General features: G+C 37.7%; 1 protein-coding gene across 1 annotated transcript in view; it reads left to right on the forward strand.

Annotated features, from left to right (window-relative positions):
* Window positions 1–20,092, forward strand: part of RAB31 (RAB31, member RAS oncogene family) — a 186,406-nt gene extending 166,314 nt beyond the window's left edge. The window contains exon 7 of the mRNA XM_020985548.2: window positions 15,515–20,092. Coding sequence (XP_020841207.1) covers window positions 15,515–15,612 — 98 coding nt within the window. The 3' untranslated portion in view covers window positions 15,613–20,092. The remainder of the gene's footprint in view (window positions 1–15,514) is intronic.
* Window positions 20,093–20,336: the final 244 nt, after the last annotated feature.

Here is a 20,336-nt window from a genome sequence, read left to right on the forward strand (position 1 = left end):
TAAATGTAAAGTCTTGTGCTTACAAAATCCATACAAATACAGGATGGAGGAAACATTGGCTTAATAGCAGTTGCTGTGATAAACAACAACAACAACCCACAGAGGTTTGAGTTGTCTTCGAGCAGCTGGCTCACTATGAGTCAGCAGTATCACATGTCTGATCAAAAAGCGAGTGCCATCTTAAGCTGTGTTAATAGAATTATAGTGTCTAGGAAGGGAAGGTCGTAATCCTACTGTGCTCTGTGAAAGTTAGATTATGGGGTGCTATGTCGAATTCTGGGCAAAATTGGCAAACAAAGAATTATTCAGTGGCCAAAATGGCAAGAAGGCTTGGAAATAGGTAATGTATAAGGGTTGCTTGAAGGAACTGAGGATGTTTGTCCCAAAGATAAAAAAGGCTTAGGGCCAATTTGGTAACTGTCTTTAAATCTCTGAAAGTTTCTTATTTAGATTAGGTATACAAGACTGAGAAGTAAAAGAATATAATAGCATAATAGTTGATAAATCCAGAACACCACCTACAGGGGTAAGGACTTACCATCTGTCAAAAATTGCTGGGAAAATTGGAAATAAGTTTGGGACAATTTAAGCTGAGACCAACATCTCATACCATCTATCATAAGAAGTTTCAAGTTCATATATAATCCATATTTTAAGAGATCATATTTAAAGGAGAAGTGGAGATACATTTCATGGCTATGGATAGAATTCTTAACTAAAGGACAGAGGTGATCATAAAATATAAAATAAACAATTTTGATTGCATACAATTGAAAGGTTTTTGCATAAACAAAATTAATGTTGTTACAATTAGAAGGGAAGAGGTTAACCAGGGGGAAAGTATCTCTGATTAAAGCTTGAAATCTAAGATACAGAGTGTCCCAAAAGGCTTAGTGCAGTTTTGAGAAACCTTAAAACTAGGGATACCTTGTGTCCGTATAGGGAATTAATACAAACATAACAACAAGAACCATTCTCTAATTGATATGGTCAAATGATATATCCATGCAGTTTTCAGAAGAAGAAATAAAAGTGATCAACTACCATATGAAAATTGTCCAAACAAACAAACAAACCCTGGAAAGCCTTATATGAACTAATACAAAGTGAAGTGAGCAGAACCAGGAAAATATTGTACAGGGTAACAGCAACATTGTGCAATGATAACTGTGAATGATTTAGCTTTTCTTGGCAATATGATGATATAAGACAATTCTGAAGAGCTTATGATGAAAAATGCAAGCCACCTCCAAAGAAAGAACTGACGGAGTCTAAATGCAGATCTAAGCATACTTTTTACTTTCTTTCTTTTTTTTGTCTATGACTATGTTTTCTTTTGCAACATGGCTAATATGGAAATATGTTTTGCTTGACTGCTCATGTATAATCCATATCAAAAGGCTTGTCTTCTCAAGGAGGAGGATGGAAGGAAACAATTTGGAACTCAAAGTTTTTTAAAATGAATGTTAAAATTGTTATTACGTGTAATTGGGAAAAATATAATTAAAAAAATCCTCCATCACTAATAATAAGAGAAATGCAAATTGAAACAATTCTTTTTCTACCTTATACTCATCAGGTTGACAAAGATGACCAAAAAAAAAAGAAAATGGCAATTGTTGGAAGGTTGGGACTGTTGGATAGGGAAAGTTCCAACATGTGAGCTGCAAACATCAACTATTTTGAACAAAGTTATGTGAAGTAATGCTTGTGTTAAATAAAATAGGCATTCATCCCCCACCCCCAAAATAAGACCTATTCAGGTCAGGTTTAGAGCAGCATGTACACATGTACATTAGTCTAAAGTGGTACTAAAAGGACCTAAGGTTGAGTGTGAAGAATGTTCTATACATTTCTTTTAAAAAAACAAATACAAGAAACTACTAATAATAAACCTCTTTTTTTAAAAATTTATATGCTTTAAGATGTTTAGGGTGAAAAAACCCAAAATCTGTTCATATTTCTATTTATAGACCTAGATCTATTCAATCTCAAATTCTGCTTCATAATTTGTTTGGGCATCTACTAGGGGCCTACCTAATTCAGGCATCTTGCCACCAACCTGCCCTCCTTTTTCCACCTCTTGCTTTTGCTCTGGGAACAATATTCAAATCAATACTACCATTGCTACTTGGAAGGTCATGATAATCCAGTGCTTTGTAGCTCCACTCACAATCCCTCAGCAGGAATTCATACCCTTTTATGTGTCACAGAACCTTTGACAGTGTGGTAAAGCCAATGAACCCTTTCTCAGAATAACATTTTTAAATTCATAAAATATAATACATAGGATTACAAAGAAAATCAATTACACTGAAATAATTATTAAAATATTTTTTCAAAAAAGTTCGCAGACATCAGGTTAAGAACCCCTGGCCTAGACCAAATGTCTCTTACTTGGGCATCACTTTTGTATATGTGATGTATTTCCCTAATAGAATGTAAGATCTTAAGGGCAGGTATCATCTCATTTTTTTTTTAATTTGTGTCACTAGACTCTAGTTCTGATAAATGCTTAATGAATGTTTATACTTTTTAAGAAGCCAGATTCTAAAAATGTTGGAAATCTACAGAAGTTACAAAGGAAGGATTAGTAAATATATTTAACCAATCTTGGAAGGCCATCATATTCCTTTCCTTGCTCTTTTTTTTGCTCGTCTATAAGAAGAACAAGTAGGAGAAGCTGAAGGAGCATTTTAATCAGGACACATGGAACAGAAAGTCAATTTTCCTTCTTTGTGAAAAGGGGCAGAGAGGAACTCTAATAAATAAAAGGATGGCTGAGAGAGATAAATGGGCGTATTAAAGAGGCAAATTAATACATTAATTCGTTCGACAAATATTGAGTGCCCACTACTTGCAAACCACCGTGCAGGACACAGAATCACATAACACCTGGTCTCTGTCCTCAAGGAGCATTCTCATTGGTGAATTAAATGAGTGCTTGTGCCCTGGGAAGACAATTTTAAAAGAAAATTCAAATCAGGTTTTCTGCTTAGGTCTGGGAAAATACCTGGGATTAGATAGAGTGATTATTGTTCAAAATTCAAGTTTTGGAAGGAAGTTACCAAATTATAAGTTTGTGTCTTTTTTTCCCCAATGCACTAAATTGTCAGTAATGTCATTTATCTTTAGTGATTAGTTCATATTTATGCCTTTTATTTCACTAAAGATCTTATTTTTAATAGGAAAAGTATAATTTACTATCGTTAGTTGACAGTGTGACTTTGGGCCTCAGTTTCCTCATTGGTAAAATAAACATATGAGCTGAGTAATTACTAAGATCCATTTTCTTCTCTACAGTTCTGTGATTTTAAGACTGGGTCATTTGCTGTTGCCTATGTTCTTTATTGTTTTCCATGCCTAGGAAGGTTTAACTGGTTGGTCCATGAAGTCATAAGCTAAGCACCATTATTTACTTGGGAGTAGCTGTAGTCATTGTGATTAAGGATAGCAAAGCTAAAGTACAGAAGGATAGGCTGATGATAGGGCTAGAGCAAAGATATAACCTTCCAAAGATGATAGGAAATTAGAAATTGAATAGTATTTTTATTGTATGATTTTTAAATGAAAATCTATGGGACAGTACAGTTAACTCAGTTATTTGGGGACCAATTATTTAGTTTATTAATTTCTTAGGTTAGGACCCTAGGTAAAAACGGTTATGTAATCACTTAGTTTTGATACAAGGCTTTATTCTATATCCTTGCCAAGTTTCCCTCTTCCTTTTTCTTCATTCTACCTCTTACTTCTTCCCCATCTTTATTTTAAGGTCAAGGTAATATAAAAAAAATTATGTATGGTCTCAATCAATAAACATTTATTAAGCTCCTACTATGTGTCAGGCACTGTGTTACACACTGGGGAAACTAAAGGAGGCACTCTAATGGAGGAAACAACAGACAAATTAAAATATATGTATATGTGTATGTACACACATGTATACATACCTATGTACACACACGCACATACAGAGAGAGAGAGAGAGAGAGACTGTGTTATGTGCTGCACCACAAGAATGAATTTACATGTATTTGTATTTATTCAACAAGGGAAAAGAGAATTTGCAAAATCAGAAATAGTAATAGCTCACATTTACGAAGTATTTTACCATCTACAGTATGCTTTCCTGTGAGACAAGTAGTATAGCTATTGGAATTTCCATTTTAGAGATAAAACCTGAAGCTCAGAGATTGAGTGACTTACCCAGGGTCACAGGACTATTAAGTGACTGAGCCAAGACTTAAACCCAAGTCTCCTGATATCCAATCCAATATTCTTTCCACTATACTAAGCTGCTTAATGCCAAGATAAAGTAACAGTGAAAACTACCAAACACCAGGCTGGGTTATACTTAAATTTCAGTGATTATACCCTCCTCAGGTTACTTGGACTTAACTTGTCCCCATGTTCTCTCCACTCTGACTTTCTCCTAGCTCCCCCAAAAGAACACTGTTTTTCATACCAGGATACCCCTTGCTGAATAGGATTGCATCCACAGAGCTGCTCCAGGCTACGCTCGCTCATCCGTTCAACAATCCCAGCTTCATTCTTTTAAAAAAGTCTTCTGATTTCTTGGTCAGAGAATCGTAAATTTAGAGCTGGAAGGATGGTAGACTTTGAGGCCCCAACATTCACATTCCTACCCTTCTTCCTTTGCTAGCTTCCACTTCAGCCTTTTTTTTTAATGGGACATATTGTTTCAACAAAGTGATTCCTATAAGTAATTTCTCCTACCATTTCTGATGAGCAGTTTCCTTCAAGTTAGAGTCTTAGAAAGTTGCCCAGGGCTACTTAGTCAACATGTGTCCTCTGTCATACTGAGGGGAAAAAAAGAAATACTAACAAGTAAGATATTGGTTTCATCACCTAAAACCTCACAAATATTTTATTCCCAGATTTTTAAAAAAAGATAATCCAGTTTCTTATTCTCCCTTCAATGTTTAAAATTTTCCCATATGTCTTTCCTACTTTTTGGCTTCTTTCTTTTCTGGAGATTCTTTACTTTTTCTTGAGTTCTCTCCTACCTCCACACTTCCCACTTGGTGGTCTTTTGATTCTCTGTGCCTCCTATTACTGCCTTCAAGGTGTTGGTAACTGAGATTAGTCTTTAAATATATTGATATGTTTTGCATTCATATGATTTTCATTTCAAAATATGTCAAACCCCCCTCCCCATAGCCAACAAGTCATCTTTTGTAACAGAGAATAAACAAGAAAACAGTTCAGTGAAATTAGCCAAATATATTAGTTTAGCATATGCAATATGCCATGCCCATAGTCCCTCATCTTTTCAATGAAAGAAGGGAGGGAGGTATATTTTCTTGTTTCTTCTCAGGGGGGCAAGCCTGGTAATTTTAACTACACGGAGTTCAGTTTACCAGTTTATGTTCTTTCTATTTTTTTTTAAAACTACTGACAGAGATATATTCTGTTTGGCCCCAGAAAGCAAAGTTAGGAACAGTGGGAAAAAGTTGAAAAGAGGCACATATAGGCTTGATGAAAGGGAAAATTTCCTAACAATTAGAGCTGTAAAAAAAAAAGAGTAGAGGAGTGGGACAAGCGACTTCAGGCTGGAGTTGATTACTCCCCTCAGGAGATGTCTTCAAGCAAAGGCTGAATGACCACTGCCTCAAGCATGTTGAAAGACAGGGTTACGTAGTATATGGAGTCCTGGCCTCAGACTCAGGAAGACCTGGATTCTACTAGTTATGGGACCATGGTCATGTTTAAGCTTCAGTCTCCTAATGTTCAGATTGCAGATTATAATACTGCAGTATCTTCCTCAAGGAATTGTTATGAGGCCTGAAAGAGGTAATGTCTGTGAAATACTTTACAGACCACCCAAAAAAGTGCCTTAAGAATGTCACAATATTTTTTGTCTTTAAATCCCTTGTACCCAGTCTAGTGCCATACACATATAGTAGGTGTTTAATAAATACTTGATGGATTGGATTGGGTTCTCTAGGGGATTCTTGTCCAGTTCAAATTTGGTTTGGACACATGGCCTCTATGGATCCTTCTAACTCTGAGGTTCTGTGGTTCTATGTTTCTATGATTTTAAGTAGAAGGTTAGTTTTGATTAATGAACCATCTGAGTCCATACCCCAAATTTAGCAATGGATTCTGTAATATTTCCATTCTATTCTAGTGGTTTTGTGTGGGTCCCATAGGCAGTAGGTGCCATTATTAATCTCCATTTTATAGTTGAGGAAACTGAGGTAGAGAGAGGTTAAATGACTTGCTCAGGGTCAGCTAGTAGGCTTTAGCAGCTTAAACTTGCGCTAAGCCTTGTATAACATAGTAATGACTCATATCTATATAGCCCCAAACCACATATTTTTGAGGAAGAACACACCCTGTTATGAAGACCTAGCAGCTGGAATTCTTTAGTGACTTACTATGGCAAGAGGAAGAAAGGAAGTGACACCTCCAAAATGTGCTTTAAAAGACTCAAGACACATATACAATCAACAAATAACTCTTTTCTCCTTCCCCACCCTCCCCAATATACATCTCTGCTTTCACCATTACTGAGTCATCATATGTGAGACTGGCTCGGCTTGCCTAGCAATAATCCCCCCACCCCCAGGCTATATGTTGCCTTTTGTAATATTTTCCATTAGTTACTACTTTTTTCCCTGAAATACTTCTAATATTCTTGCTCTACCTAATATTTACCCTCTCAGTTCTGTTGACCAGGGTTATCTTTGAAGTTCATCACAAGATTTCACTAGTATAAAAATGATTCTTGAAGAAATGAAAGGATGAGGTGGGAAGAAACATTTCCTCAGGTCCTATCCCTCACTAGAATATCTATGGACTTGAATAAGAAGACATTTTGAAAGAATTACAGTTGTGAGGCAATGTGGTACAGTAGAAAGAACACTCATTTTGGAAGGAAACATGCATTTATTAAATACGTATAATGTGCTAGGCATGGTCCCAGGCACTGTGCTAAACACTTTACAAATATTATCTCATTCGATCCTCCTACCTGTCCAGAGAGGTAGGTAGTATTCATCCTCATTTTATAGTTGAGGAAACTGAGGTAGGCAGAAGTTAAGTGACCCTGGTCACACGGCTAGTTGAGTGACTGAGGCTGGATCTTCCTGAATCCAGCCCCAGGGCATTATCCACTGGGACACCTAGCTGCCTCTGGTTTGGAATCAGAGAACTTGGATTGGAATCCTAGCTCTGTTAGAACCTGCTTGCGGTACTTCATGTCTTTTGGTAAGGTGAAAGCATTGGACTAGATTGTTTCTGAGATCTCTTCAAACTCAGAATCTATGATTCTATCCCTTTCAAGTACATAGTATCAATTTATGAGAAAGGGAGAGTTTGTTCATTATCATTAACAATTATTATTAATAAGCAGCAAGGATCACCTATGATTAACAAATTCATAAACATTTATTAGTTGTCTAAAAGTAATTATAACGACACCAGTGAGTAGAATTTTTTGACAGAATAATGTGATCAGCCCATGATGGAAAAAAAAGGATTCTTTTGACATATCTTTGTCTATCAGGAGGAATATAGATAGAGGCTCCCTGATGGAAAGTTAAAGGAAGTATGTGTTGTACTTATGGCATATTTCTTCCTTTACTCACATTCCCTTCTCCTCCCTGTTCTTTCCCCTCCTCCTCCTCCTAGTTTTGTAAAGGAAATACACTTTTTTTTCTCCACATAATTTTCCCTTTGGCAAGCTGCCATCAAACAGCCTGATCTCTGAAGGCCTAGTATAATTTATTGGTTGGAGCTCCAAGATAGGATTCTTAACATTTAACATAACACATTTTGAGGGGAGAGGCGGATTTCTGACTCATGGGGATTTCACGACAGCAGTTGACACGAAAGGCCTTTGCACTGCTGGCTTTCTGGGCACAATTGGAATTCATGGAAATAGCATATTTGTGGGGCTTTTATCTGTGTTGCACTGTGTTTGGTGAGGCCAAACTGGGGCAAATGCAAAGATGGAATTTATGTGTTTGAATTCCCTCACTTCTGGAATGTAATTTGTTATTTCCTCTTTGCCGAAGAAAAGAAAAGAAAATCTGAAAAATCCTACTTGTGTTTGATAAACATTAGGAGCTTTAATAACCTAAATACTTTGCCCATTACAGCTGAAGATAATATAGTAAAATCTCCTCTGGGCAACTGAAAAAAAAATCCTATTACATTTACATAGCACTGTGCCATTTATTGGGAGATTAGCTCAGTAGATATGTTTATTCTGAGATGGACTTTTGGTTCTTGGGAACAAAATCACCACATAATTTCCTTTTGGAGGTCTAACTTTTAGAGGGGCGTCTTCATGTCTTACAAGACTAAATATCTCTTTCTAATTATTTTAATTTCTCCTCTGTAATTTTCATGAGTTTTCTTTTTTAAACATACTTTCGCTTCCTAATCTCTCTCTCCTTCCCCCGTTTCTCCATCCATCTTTCACTCTTAGCACTTTTCTTTCTAACAAGTAAGTATAACTAAGTTAAACAAGCCAACCCATTGGCTATATTTGCAAATGTATGTCTTATTTTATGCCTATAGTCTACCAACTCTGCTGATAGGAAGGAACCATCTTAAATAACTAAATTCTTTAGGAGAACAAAACATTTATAGTTATCAGAGACACTCTCAAGAGACACATTTCATATTCTCTTTACCATATTTATTGATTCACCAAACATTTGCAGGAATAGCTCACCTAATGTTAAAGATCTGTGATTTAATCATTACTTGAATTTAAGAAAACACAAGGAACATTAATTTTTTAAAAAAGGAAGAACTGATAAGAATGACGTGACAGTGGAATTCTCAGCCTTAGAGTTGGGCTTGGTTATTGGGCATATGTGTTAGTCTGTCAATAAACATTTATTACATGCTTACTATGTATCAGAAATTTTGCTAAGTGCTGAGAATACAAAGAAAGGCAAAAACATGATCTCTGCCTTTGAGCATCTCACATTCTAGTAGAGGAAACAACATGCAAATAACTATACATGATATATAATGTGTGTACATAGTTATTTTGATATTGTTGCCTACACACACACACACACACACACACACACACACATTATATATGTAAATGGAAAGTAATCTCAGAGGGAAGGGTGTGGGGGGAGTTGAGGTAGAAATTTATAAGGATCTCTTACAGAAGGTAGAATTTAAATTGAATCTTGAAGCAGGCCAAGGAAGCTATGGGGGTAGAGATGAGGAAGAGCATTCCAGATATGGGGTACAGCCAGTTTAAACTCATGGAGTTAGGAAATGAAGTGTTGTCTTCAAGGAATAGCAAATGGGCCAGGATAGCTGGATTATAGCATATTTGGTGGGGGATGAGGTCTAATGAGACTAGAAAGGTATGATGGGTCAAGTTTTGAAAGGCTTTAAATGCCAAAAAGAGCATTTTATATTTGATTCTGGAGGTACTAGGGAGCCCTAGAATTTATTGAGTGGGAGCAAGGGGTGGGGAGGGAGGTCGCATGATCAGACTTGCATTTTAGGAAAATCATTTTGACAACTGAATGGAGGATGGGTTGGGATGGAAAGAAACTTGACACAGGGAGACTAACCAGAAAGTTATTGCAACAGTTTAGGTGTGAGTGACAGGGGCCAGAATCAGTATGGTAGTAGTATGAATGAAGAGAAGGGGACACATACAAGAGAAGTTTTCAAGGTATAAAAGACAAGATTTGACAGCAGATTGGTTATGTTGGGTGAATGAGAATGAGGAGTTAAGGATGACATTGAGGTTGCTAGCCTGGGGAGAATGGAAGAATTATGGTGCCCTTAAAAATAAGAAAGTTGGGTAGGGGAGAGAATTGGGAGTAGGAGAGAGAAAATGAGTTCTGTTTTTGACTTATTGAGTTTGAGATGTCTACAGCACATCCTGTTTGAGATGTTCCAAAGGCAGTTGGCAATGCAGACTGGAGGAAAGGCTGGGATGATAGACAGACAGAGAGACACAGACAGACAGACAGACAGATAGATCAGTTGATCAATCGATCTGGGCATCATCTGCATAGGGATGGCAGTTGAAACCATGGGAACTGATGAGATCACCAAGTGAGACAGTGTATAGAGAGAAGAAAATCTAGGACAAGTGCTTAGGGAATACCCATAGTTAATAGGCATGCCTTGGATGAAAATCCATCAAAGGAGTCTGTGAAAGAGTAGTTGGTCTGCCAGGATGAAAATAAGAGGGAGGCACTATCATGGAAACTTGAAATAGCATATCTGGATGGAGAGTATAGTCCACAGTGTCAGATGCTACAGATGGGTTAGTAAGGATGAGGACTGAGAAGCCATTAGATTTGGTCTTAAAGAGGTCATTGCTAACTTTGGAGAAAGAAGGTTTAGTTGAATGACAAGCACAGAAGACAGATTGCAGAGGGTTTAGGTGTGAGTGAGAGGACAGAAAGTGCAAGCATCTAATACTGATGGCTTTCTCAAAGACTTTAGCTGAGAAGGAGAGAAGTAGTGGAATGTAGTTAGCAGGGATGGCAAGATCAAGTGAGGACTTTTTTAAGAATGGGAGGACATGGGTATATTTGCATGTAGGAGGGAAGGAGCAAGTAGAGGGAGATATTGAAGATTAGAGAAAAAATGAGGATTACAGAGAGATCAGTTTGCTGGAGATGACAAGATGGGATGGGATCAGTGGTACGTGTTTCTGAGTTGGCAAGGAGAAGGGCTATCTCTTATGCGAAGTAGGGCAAGAGGAGGAGACATTGGGAGGAAGATGTCTGAGTGATGTGAGATGAGGAGGGAACTCTTAGCAGATAGTCTTGAACTTCTTTGGTGAAGTATGAGGGGAGGTCCTCAGTTAAGGGGGTTGGTGGATGAGGTGCTGTGAGAGGCTTGAGGAGAGGCATAATATTTAGAACAAGTTTCCGTGGTGTGGAATTGACTAGGGAGGTGTAAAAGAACTGCCTTGTTGAGGGCCCACTTGAAATTATGTAATATAAATTTATAGTAGACTCAGCATGATTTCATGATTTCCTTCAGCTCTATTCAGCTACTCATGGATGGAAGTGAATGGTGGGAATAATCCAAGGTGGGGCATGGCAAAACATGATCCATGATAGGACAAGGGGACAAGGAGTTTCAATGTAAAAGATACTATAGAGTTGAACTAATTCACAAAGAGGGAAGGGAAAATGTAGACTGTACAGGGGCAAAGGCCTGTAGAAGAACTAAGGGGTGGAAGGATTGGAGGTTATGATGAGAATGAAAAATAAGATTGGGGTTGTAATACATAGGGAAAGATGGAAAGCCATTGCGAAGTTCATGAATGCAGAAACAGAAAACTTGTGGGTAATGGCAAAATCAAGGGTATGACCCATCTCTGTGTGTAGTCTAGGTAGAGTGGAGCAGTATTTCATGAAAACTGAGTTAAGTGAGGATATGAGAGCTTAGGATAATTGTTGGAACATCAGTGTGAACATTGAAGTCTCCTAGTATGAAGGCATGAGCTGTAGTAGAGAAAAGACTGAGCCAGGCAACTAGGAATGAACTATATATGTGTATAACTATATGAAAGATATAACTATTTTCAACAATATTGTAAAATAAAATTGGTTAGGGTTATCTTTAAGTAACCAAAGACATTTGATAGGTTACAGGTACTGGACTTCTGTTTAGACTTTCTGTCTGGCAGAATTAGGAGCTAGATGCTGAAATAAGGCAGATTTAGGCTTCTTAGGTGAAAACTCTTCCTAACAATTAATGCTGCCCCAAAATTAAATGTGTTGCCTCAGGAAATAGTGAATTCTTATTTACTGGAGGTCTTCAAGCCAAGGCTAGATAACTATATGTCAATCAATCAGTAAACATTTATTAAATGCCTACTATGTGCTAGGCACTGTACTAAGCATGGGAATACAAAAAGAGGCAAAAGATAGTCAGTCCCTGCCCTCAAGGAACTTATGATCTAGTAGGAGAGACGACATGCAAACAAATATATACAGGACAAATAAAAAATAATAGAGGAAAGGCACTAGAATCAGGAGGGGTTGGGAAAGGCTTCCAGTAAAAGATGGGTTTTCAGTTTGGACTTAAAGGAAGCCAGGGAGTTCAGTAAGCCAAGTGGAGGAGGGAGAGCATTCCAAGCATGGAGGACAGCCAGAGAAAATGCCTGGAGCCTAAAGATGAAATATCTTTTTCTAGGAACAATCAGGAGGCCAGTGTCACTGCATCAGAGTATGTGTCAGGGAATAAGGTGTAAGGAGTCAGGAAAGGTAGGAGAGAGCTAGGTTATAAAGGGCTTTGAATGCCAAACAGAGCATTTTGTATTTGATCCTGGCAGCAATAGGGAGCTACTGGAGTTTATTGGCAGTGGGGGATAATAAACTGGAATTTATTGATGGTTAGGTGGGGGGTTGAGGTATGTGACATGGCTGGACTTTTGTTTTAGGGAAATCATGTTAGTGGCTGAATGGAGCATGAATTGGAGGGGGGAGAGACTTGAGGCAGGCAGACCCACCAGCAGTGCCTGCATTAGAGGGGTGGCAGTGTCCAAGAAGAGAATGAAGAATATTCAAGAGATGTTGCAAAGGTGAAATTGCAGATCTTGGTAACAGATTAGATATGAGAGACAGTGAAGAATCCAGTTTGACTCCTAGGTTGTGAGCCTGAGGAACTGGGAAGATGGTGTTGTTTTCTACAGTAATAAGGAAGGTAGGAAGGGGGATAGGGTGTAGGGGAAAGATAATGAGTTCAGTTTTGGATGTATTAAGTTAAAGATATCTATGGGACGTCCAGTTTAAACTGTGTGAAAGGCAGTTGAAGATGTTATGGGGATATTCCTATTCAGATTCAAGTTGGACTAACTAGATGGTTTCTGAGGTTCCAGTCAACTCAAGATTCTGTGATTTTTACTGGTCAGTTTTATATAATGTATTCCTATATTTCTTTCTATCATAAGGAAAAACTATCAAACCCAGGAAATTTGATCTACTACATAGGAGGACCTTACAATAATCAGAATAAGGGAAGCCTTTCCTGATTCCACCTAATTATTAGCACTCTCTTCTTCCTCCAATCATGTTGTATTTACCAATCTGTATAAATGTTCTAAGTGTGGTATCCCCCAAGACTCTCTTCTGAGGCCTTCTTATCTCCCCATCCACTTACCCTTAATAACCTCATCAGTTCCAATTAATTCAATAATCTCTATGCTGAAGGCTCTGAAATCTATATACCCAAGCCTTAATCTTTCTCCTAAATTCATCATCAACTGCCTGCTGGACGTATCTACCTGTTTATCCTATAGACATCTCAACATCCCCTATATGTAGTTTATTACATTTCCCCCTTCAAATTCCTTCTTCCTCTAGACTTCCTGATTTCTGTTGAGGGCACCACCATACTTTCAGTCATATAGGTTACTGCCTTGGCATTATCCTTGACTCTTCTCTTTACCTCACGATACTCCCCACCTCATCCTATATTCTCTCAGTTGCCAAGTATTTTCGGTTCTACTTTTGTAACATCTCTGGCATGTCTTCCCTTTTCTCTACTCCTGTAGCCTCTAACATAGTTTGGACCCTTGTCATCTCTTGCCTGGACCATTGTAATAGCTTCTTAGTTGTTCTCCCTACTTTTAGTCTCTCCTCTTTCTAATCCTTGTTGTCCTCCTCTGCACACTTCAGTTTTTCAATCTCTTTCTTTCGCTATGGTGCCCAGAAATGAACATAAAGTTCCAAATATGGTCTGACAAGAGCAGAATATGGAAGGACTATTGCCTCTTTATTTCTGGATGCTATGCCTCTCTTATAACTTACTCCAGGATCACAGTAGCTTTCAAGGCAGTTAGTAATAGTGTTTTAATTGCCAGAGCTAATGGCCTTTTCTCATCTGTCAAATTTATTGATCCTTCTGCAGCATTTGACACAGCTGGTCACCTTCTCCTGGACATTTTCTCCTCTCTAGGTTTTCATGACCTTGCTCTCTCCTCTTTCTCTATCTAACTGTTTCTTCTCAATTTCCTTTACTAATTCTTTAGTTATCTTTTCTCTAGTTATCTAGAGAATTTATTATGCCTACCAACCAAGAGCATTCCCCCAAGTCTATGTTCTGAGTCTTGTCTTTTTGCTTTATAACATCTTACTTATTGATCTCACTAACTCTATAATTTCATTTTTCGTCTCTATGAAGATGATCTTCAAATCTATGTACCCACCCTTAGTCTCTCTCCTGAGCTCCAGCCCTACATTGTCACATGACTCTTAGACATCTCAGACTGGATGTCCCATAGACATCTCAAATTCAACGGGTCCAAAACAGAATTCACTATCTTTTCGTCTGAACCCTCCCCTTTTCTGAACTTTCCTATTACTGTCCCAATAGGCCACACCTCCAATCTTAGCATCATCCTTGACTCTCACTCTCACTTACCCTACATATCTAAACTTTTGCCAAATCCTCATTCTACCTGTAGAACATCTCTCATCTGTGTCTTCTTTCTACTCACAAAGCTGTAACACTAGTTCACATGTCTCATAGACTATTACAATAATATCTTTAGAAAAACAGCAACATGGCAGGAAGACAATCAGTTCTTCTTTCTGCCCTTTGTGGAAGTGCAAATCTGCTAGTCTTTTCTACATTTTTTTTAGATTGTGGAAGAGCTTTATTTTTTAAAGAAATGCCTTTCTTCTCTTCTACTAATTTACTGAAGTGCAAATCATAAAAATCTCTCCCTTTGAGCCATTGTTTTAAATGAAAGGGAAACATTTGGCTTTTCTAGAATTTTCTTTCATCTTTATTACTATTTTATACTCCAAATAAAAGCCCTAGGATAGGTGTTACTTTTAAAAACAAATCATGAAAAAAAACCACAAATCATGAAGCAAACCAAGAATTTTACTTTCATTTCAAATGAAAAGATAATTGAATTTGAAGAGTCTTCTTGTATGGTTTTGTGATAGACGATTTCTGTGTTTTGATAGCCTTTCAAGGAATGGTGGATTAAGTGTTAATAAATGTTATTGAAATGCTATGAATTTCCAAACACTCTGACTCTAATCCCCTATCTTCCCACCTTTCCCATGTCCAATGTTTCCTTCTCCCTTATCCATCCTAGATCTACTTTGCTCTCTCATTGGGATTTCTGCATAGTAGATAGAATAGGATTCTGGTGAATTATGCTGGTAGATTCAAAATGAGCTGAATGACCTTGATCAATTTTTTTCGAAAAAAAAAGCAATTGGGAACACTTCTGAAAGTTGCTAATAAAGATCATGGCACATATGAATCCTTCAAGTATTTTTTTAAAGTGACCTGGGCTGGGGATGGGGTGGGAAGAGCTAGGGAAAGAATAAAAATGAACTGGTGTTAGGATAAGTATGTGGCATGAAGATGGAAGGGAGAAGTGGAAGGTAAATAGGAAAGAGATAAACACTCAATTAGGGTTACTAGAGGATCATTAGGATGGTTTTATAAGAACCTGTGTGAAGGGATACTGACAAATCACAAAACCCAGCCCTGACTTTGTTTTATGTTCTAGGTCGTCAGATCCCACCCTTGGATCCTCATGAAAATGGGAACAATGGAGCAATCAGGCTTGGGAAGCAAACACCACAAGCAAGCAGGCGATGTTGCTGACCCGATATGATATCATCTGATGTACTTGAAGAACTCAAATCCCATTTTCTTGTGCACTGACTGAAGGACTTCCCACTCTTGGTGACTTGGTGCCTTGTTTAAAAAAAAACCCAGCTCTACATTATGAAAAATACGCAGGCATCACAACCAGAAAGTTTCTCTGGGAAAGGATTTTGCAGAAATTCTTGAAAAATCCTTAGTCATACTATTTATATTGATGGATTGGATTATACTGAATTCATCTTGCCCCCCCCCCCCTTTCTCACTCTTCTTAAAATGGTGGTTTTTACTGAGTGGGTGAAGGAAGGGAGTGGGTGGATGACAAGTATATACCAAGTTCTCTGTTAACCCTCCCAGTCCTCAAGTTTTGTAAGAAAGAGGATGTATTCTTGCTGGCTCAGTTTGTGTGGGGGCATTCTGGGGTCAGTTGTTCCTCTCTGGCTTCCTAGTTGGCCTGGTCACACTGCCGGAATCTTTGTGCCATTGACTTTGTGGATGACCTAATCAGTCACCTGTGAAAGTTAGCTAGTGAGGAGATAACTTTTTATATGGTTTTAGAACTGAGCATGGTTTTTATTTTTAAATTTTAGATCTACTCTAAATAAAATTTTTTAAAGGAAAGAAATAGAATTTAGCCCATACTTCCCACATCTTCTTTAGAGAACAGAGGATTATTATCCAACTGTCCCCCAGATTACAGGTTTGAGCAATTCACTGAAAAAGAAGGGAAGACTTATTTTAAAGAAAGAGGAAGAAAGAAAGAGAAGGAAAGGGGATGAAAGGAACAAAAAAAAAGAAGGAAGGAAGAAAAGAAGAAAGAGAAATATTTTTTAGATCTATGCTTTTTCTCCTCAATTGCACACATTTTGAGTTTCAGGTACATGTAGAGTGACAAACCTGAGAAAGTTGCTGCAAATGACTTGATAGCTGAGAAGGTCTTGTTTCTGAAAAAGAGACAGAAGGCATTCCTATGTAAGAATGCATATGAGCAGACTAAAGTAGAGATATTTTTAAAAGAGGTACTTCCTACTGCATGTTGTCTTGATGGGTAGGGAGCTCAATGTACAAAGTATGTCCTTGCTAATAGCATCTGTCATGGTTTCTTAATCAAGGTTAAGAATTGAAGTAAAAGAATCTGCAGACTAAACTACAGGATAAACTTCTGATGAGGGGAGATTGGTTAGATTATTGAGCAATTAGTCAGTGAGTGGCAGATGCCTTAGGCTTTTAAACACTTTAAAACTACTAGACAAAAAAAAGGCATTAAAAAAAAGACATCTTTTGGACTCTTCTACACTCTATCAATGCAGTACTCCATCATATCTGCACAAAATATAGACTTTAGGATCGCCTTCCTGATCCAGATTCCTTAGCTTCTTCTGTAATATAAAAGGATTTGAATATCTTTTGTTTGTTCAATTTCAGGTTTTTTTTTTTTTTGGCTAGGCAATGGGGTTAAGTGACTTGCCCAGGGTCACACAGCTAGTAAGTGTTATGTGTCTGAGGCTGGATCTGAACTCAGGTCCTCCTGAATCCAAGGCCAGTGCTCTATCCACTGTGCCACCTAGCTGCCCCTGTTTGTTCAATTTTGAAAACTCCACTTGGATCCAGTGGAGGGAAGAAGTGAAGACTGAGAAGGATAAGGAGAAAAGCTAGTTGTCCCCTAAGTCTAAATCCTTTTTGCATTCCAAGTTTTTTACCAATCCAGGATCAAACAGTGGTTGACTTCTCACCAAGGTTCAAATTGGAACAGGACTTTTAGAATTTCTCAGGTGCAGTACCCTTGGTAGGAGATAAGGGATTAAGGAACTAATGACTTTAGAGACCATTGAGACAAACACCTCTCATTTTTTGGGTGATGAAAATGAGATCAAATTAAGTTAATTCACCCGAGCTCACATAGTAGTAAGTAGGAGAGGTGGGCTTTGAATCTAAGCTGTCTTTAAATCCAGCTGTCTTTTTACCATACTGTGAGAAGAAATCCTACCCTCCCCAAAATATTTGGTCAAGTCAAGAGAAAGTTGGTCCCATTTTTACCCTTCCATGAGCACCTTAATTGTGGTCTAGGAAGCAATCGTATCACTCATTGACCTGGAGAAACAGGAGAAAACAAAGGCTCGGAAAGGGTAAATGGTTTGTCTAAGTTCATGCAATTAGTTCATTTCAGAACTAGGAGAGAAATTAAGTCTTGGCTAAACACCTGGAGTTTTCATGTCTTAGGGAGCAAACATATTACCATCCCCATGATTGTTTAGTGCCTGTTACACTCTGATCCTTTTTTTCCTAAGCTGATGAAATGAGTTATGTCAATGGCCCAAAGAAGCATTTACTGAGGGATCAGTATGGGTATCACAACCATCCCTCTTTTGTGTAAAAAAAGGCTGTGTATGGAATGACAATCAATGAAGCCAGGCTGACGATAAAGATCTTTTGAAATTAAAAAAAAATTTTTTTACATATAAAAAAGATGACAAAATGCAAAAGATTATAAATTACAAAAAGATTACAAAGATTACAAATGACAGATTACAAAAGATTACAAATAAAAATATTTTTTGTTTTTGTTTATCGTGAACACAGCCAGTTTGATTCTCTAATTGCATTTCTGGACTTGGTAGAGCTGGTTTGTTAGTTCTTGAATCTTAGTGGCTGGAAGGAACTCTATCCGTTCTACCTGTCTTGGTACAGAATTGAGTCTCAGTTATTTCAGACAGAAACAGGTCCATCACAAATAATAAAGAGGGATTCTGGCTGTCTGGGAAAAGACTTTATGGGATTTCCTACATTGTCCATAGTCTACACTGAATTTACTTTAGACCTGACACAGATCTGCACATCCTTCTGGAAGTAAATAGTTTGATATTAGAAACTGAAGTCAATTCTTTCTGGGTGACATGCAGATCTTTGTTGAGCCTTTCCTCTTTCAACAGAGAAACTGAGTTAACGTCTGAACTAAGAAGGGAATAGAGCAGAGAAAGTAAGGAATCATATCCATGTGTCTGTCACATAGCTAGGGTATTACACTGGACAAATTCTAACATAAAGGAGGCTAATTCTGATGACAGAGCATGAATATTCCCCCCCCCTTCCCCTCCAATTAATTGAATCAGGGCTCTTTTCAGAAGAGATTAGGTTTTTAAAGTGATTGTTTTTTACCTCTGTGATACTGTTTCTTTCTATCAGAAGCAGTTTGGGAGGAAGAAAGCCTTAATCATCACTTAAAGAATCAGGAAGGAGCTGATAGAGCATGGCTGAGCAAACACATTTATGTCTATTGAGCCTTCTCAGGAAAGTACCTAGACCCTTTCAAGAGTCAGGATTTTTCATGAGAGCCATTTAAAAAAAATCAGGGTAGCCTGAGTTAACACATGAACAGTATATTACAAGGTGACCTTATAGAACAATGTGCCTCCAAACTCTAGCTAGAGCATTAGAGGTGACATAACACCATTTTAATCATTCCCAAACGTCTCTTTCTCCCTCCCTTCCTTTCTTTCGTTCTCCCTCTTTCTTTCCCTTCTTCCTTCCCTCCCTTTCTCTCTCCTTCATTCTCTTTTTCCATTTTTCTCTTCCTGCCCCTTCTTTATCTCTTCTTATGTACATATATACATATATAAATATGATTTTACATTTCTTAAGGTAACATGTTATACCTTTCACTGGCTGAGTCTGGCTTACAGATATCTATTGTATATTGTAAATATGAATTTTTATAGTACCCATTTCACATTTAAGAACAGAAAGGCCAAAGATAGAAAGTAGCAACATACAAGAGGCTGATATAGATACCTTGTTGACTTGCCATTTTTTAAACTTTGAAATAGTACATCAATGATACTAAATATGCATTTTCCGTCCAGGCTACAAGATTTTGAGGGCCCCAAATTAGCCATTCTTTTACAGTCGGGGTACTGAAGTTGTGCTCCAAAGAGAATTAATCTCATTCCTTATAGGGGGTATGCACAAGTTTAGTCAACTAGCATTTATTAAGTGCCTATTATGTACCTGGGATTGTGCTAAGTGCTGGGGATGTGAAGGTGAAATGCTTTCTCTAGACATGGCACTATAATGTGTAGTAGCTGAAAACAAGCACTCACTGGTAGGTTCCCCACTTTACATTGCTACGGAAGAGTAAGGCAAGTTGAGCAATAGACTAGAAGTATATCAGTGATATATGTTTACTATTTTAATCATTTTTAAACCAGACCCAGTGTACCAATGTCAGCATTATGTTTTGTCAGGAATACTGCTTTCTCTCTTGTGTTTTTGCAAAGGGCTTTGACTGGGCTGGACCCAGTTCCTGCATAGGGGGATGCTTTTACAATGTCAAGACTTTTCTCCCTTTCTTTAGACAGTAGTGCATTCCCAATCTCTCCTCATAAAAATCATCAAATTCCAACAATAGCAACAAGACTGTATTTGTTATTTTGTTTTTAACATACACTGATTCATACTAATAAATATTTTAAGTATTACCAAATGTCGTAATCTTTTAGAACTCTGCTTAGTTTTAAGCACTTGGCTACAGTTGTCAAAATGAGGGCTGCTAAGATCAATTTAATCTAATCAATTCCACAAATATTAAGTTTACTGACTTATTACTATGTGCAAGACATTGATCACTGTGCTATGCTAGGTAGATATGTGAGAGCAGGGAAGGTAAAGGTTAGAATACATAACAAGTGGGCACATAATATCAGTTTTCAAAGATTTATTAGCTAGCA

This window comes from Phascolarctos cinereus, unplaced genomic scaffold (genome assembly GCF_003287225.1).
Source record: "Phascolarctos cinereus isolate Bilbo 61053 unplaced genomic scaffold, phaCin_HiC Scaffold_4;HRSCAF=312, whole genome shotgun sequence".
In the NCBI taxonomy this organism is placed as follows: Eukaryota; Metazoa; Chordata; class Mammalia; order Diprotodontia; family Phascolarctidae; genus Phascolarctos; species Phascolarctos cinereus.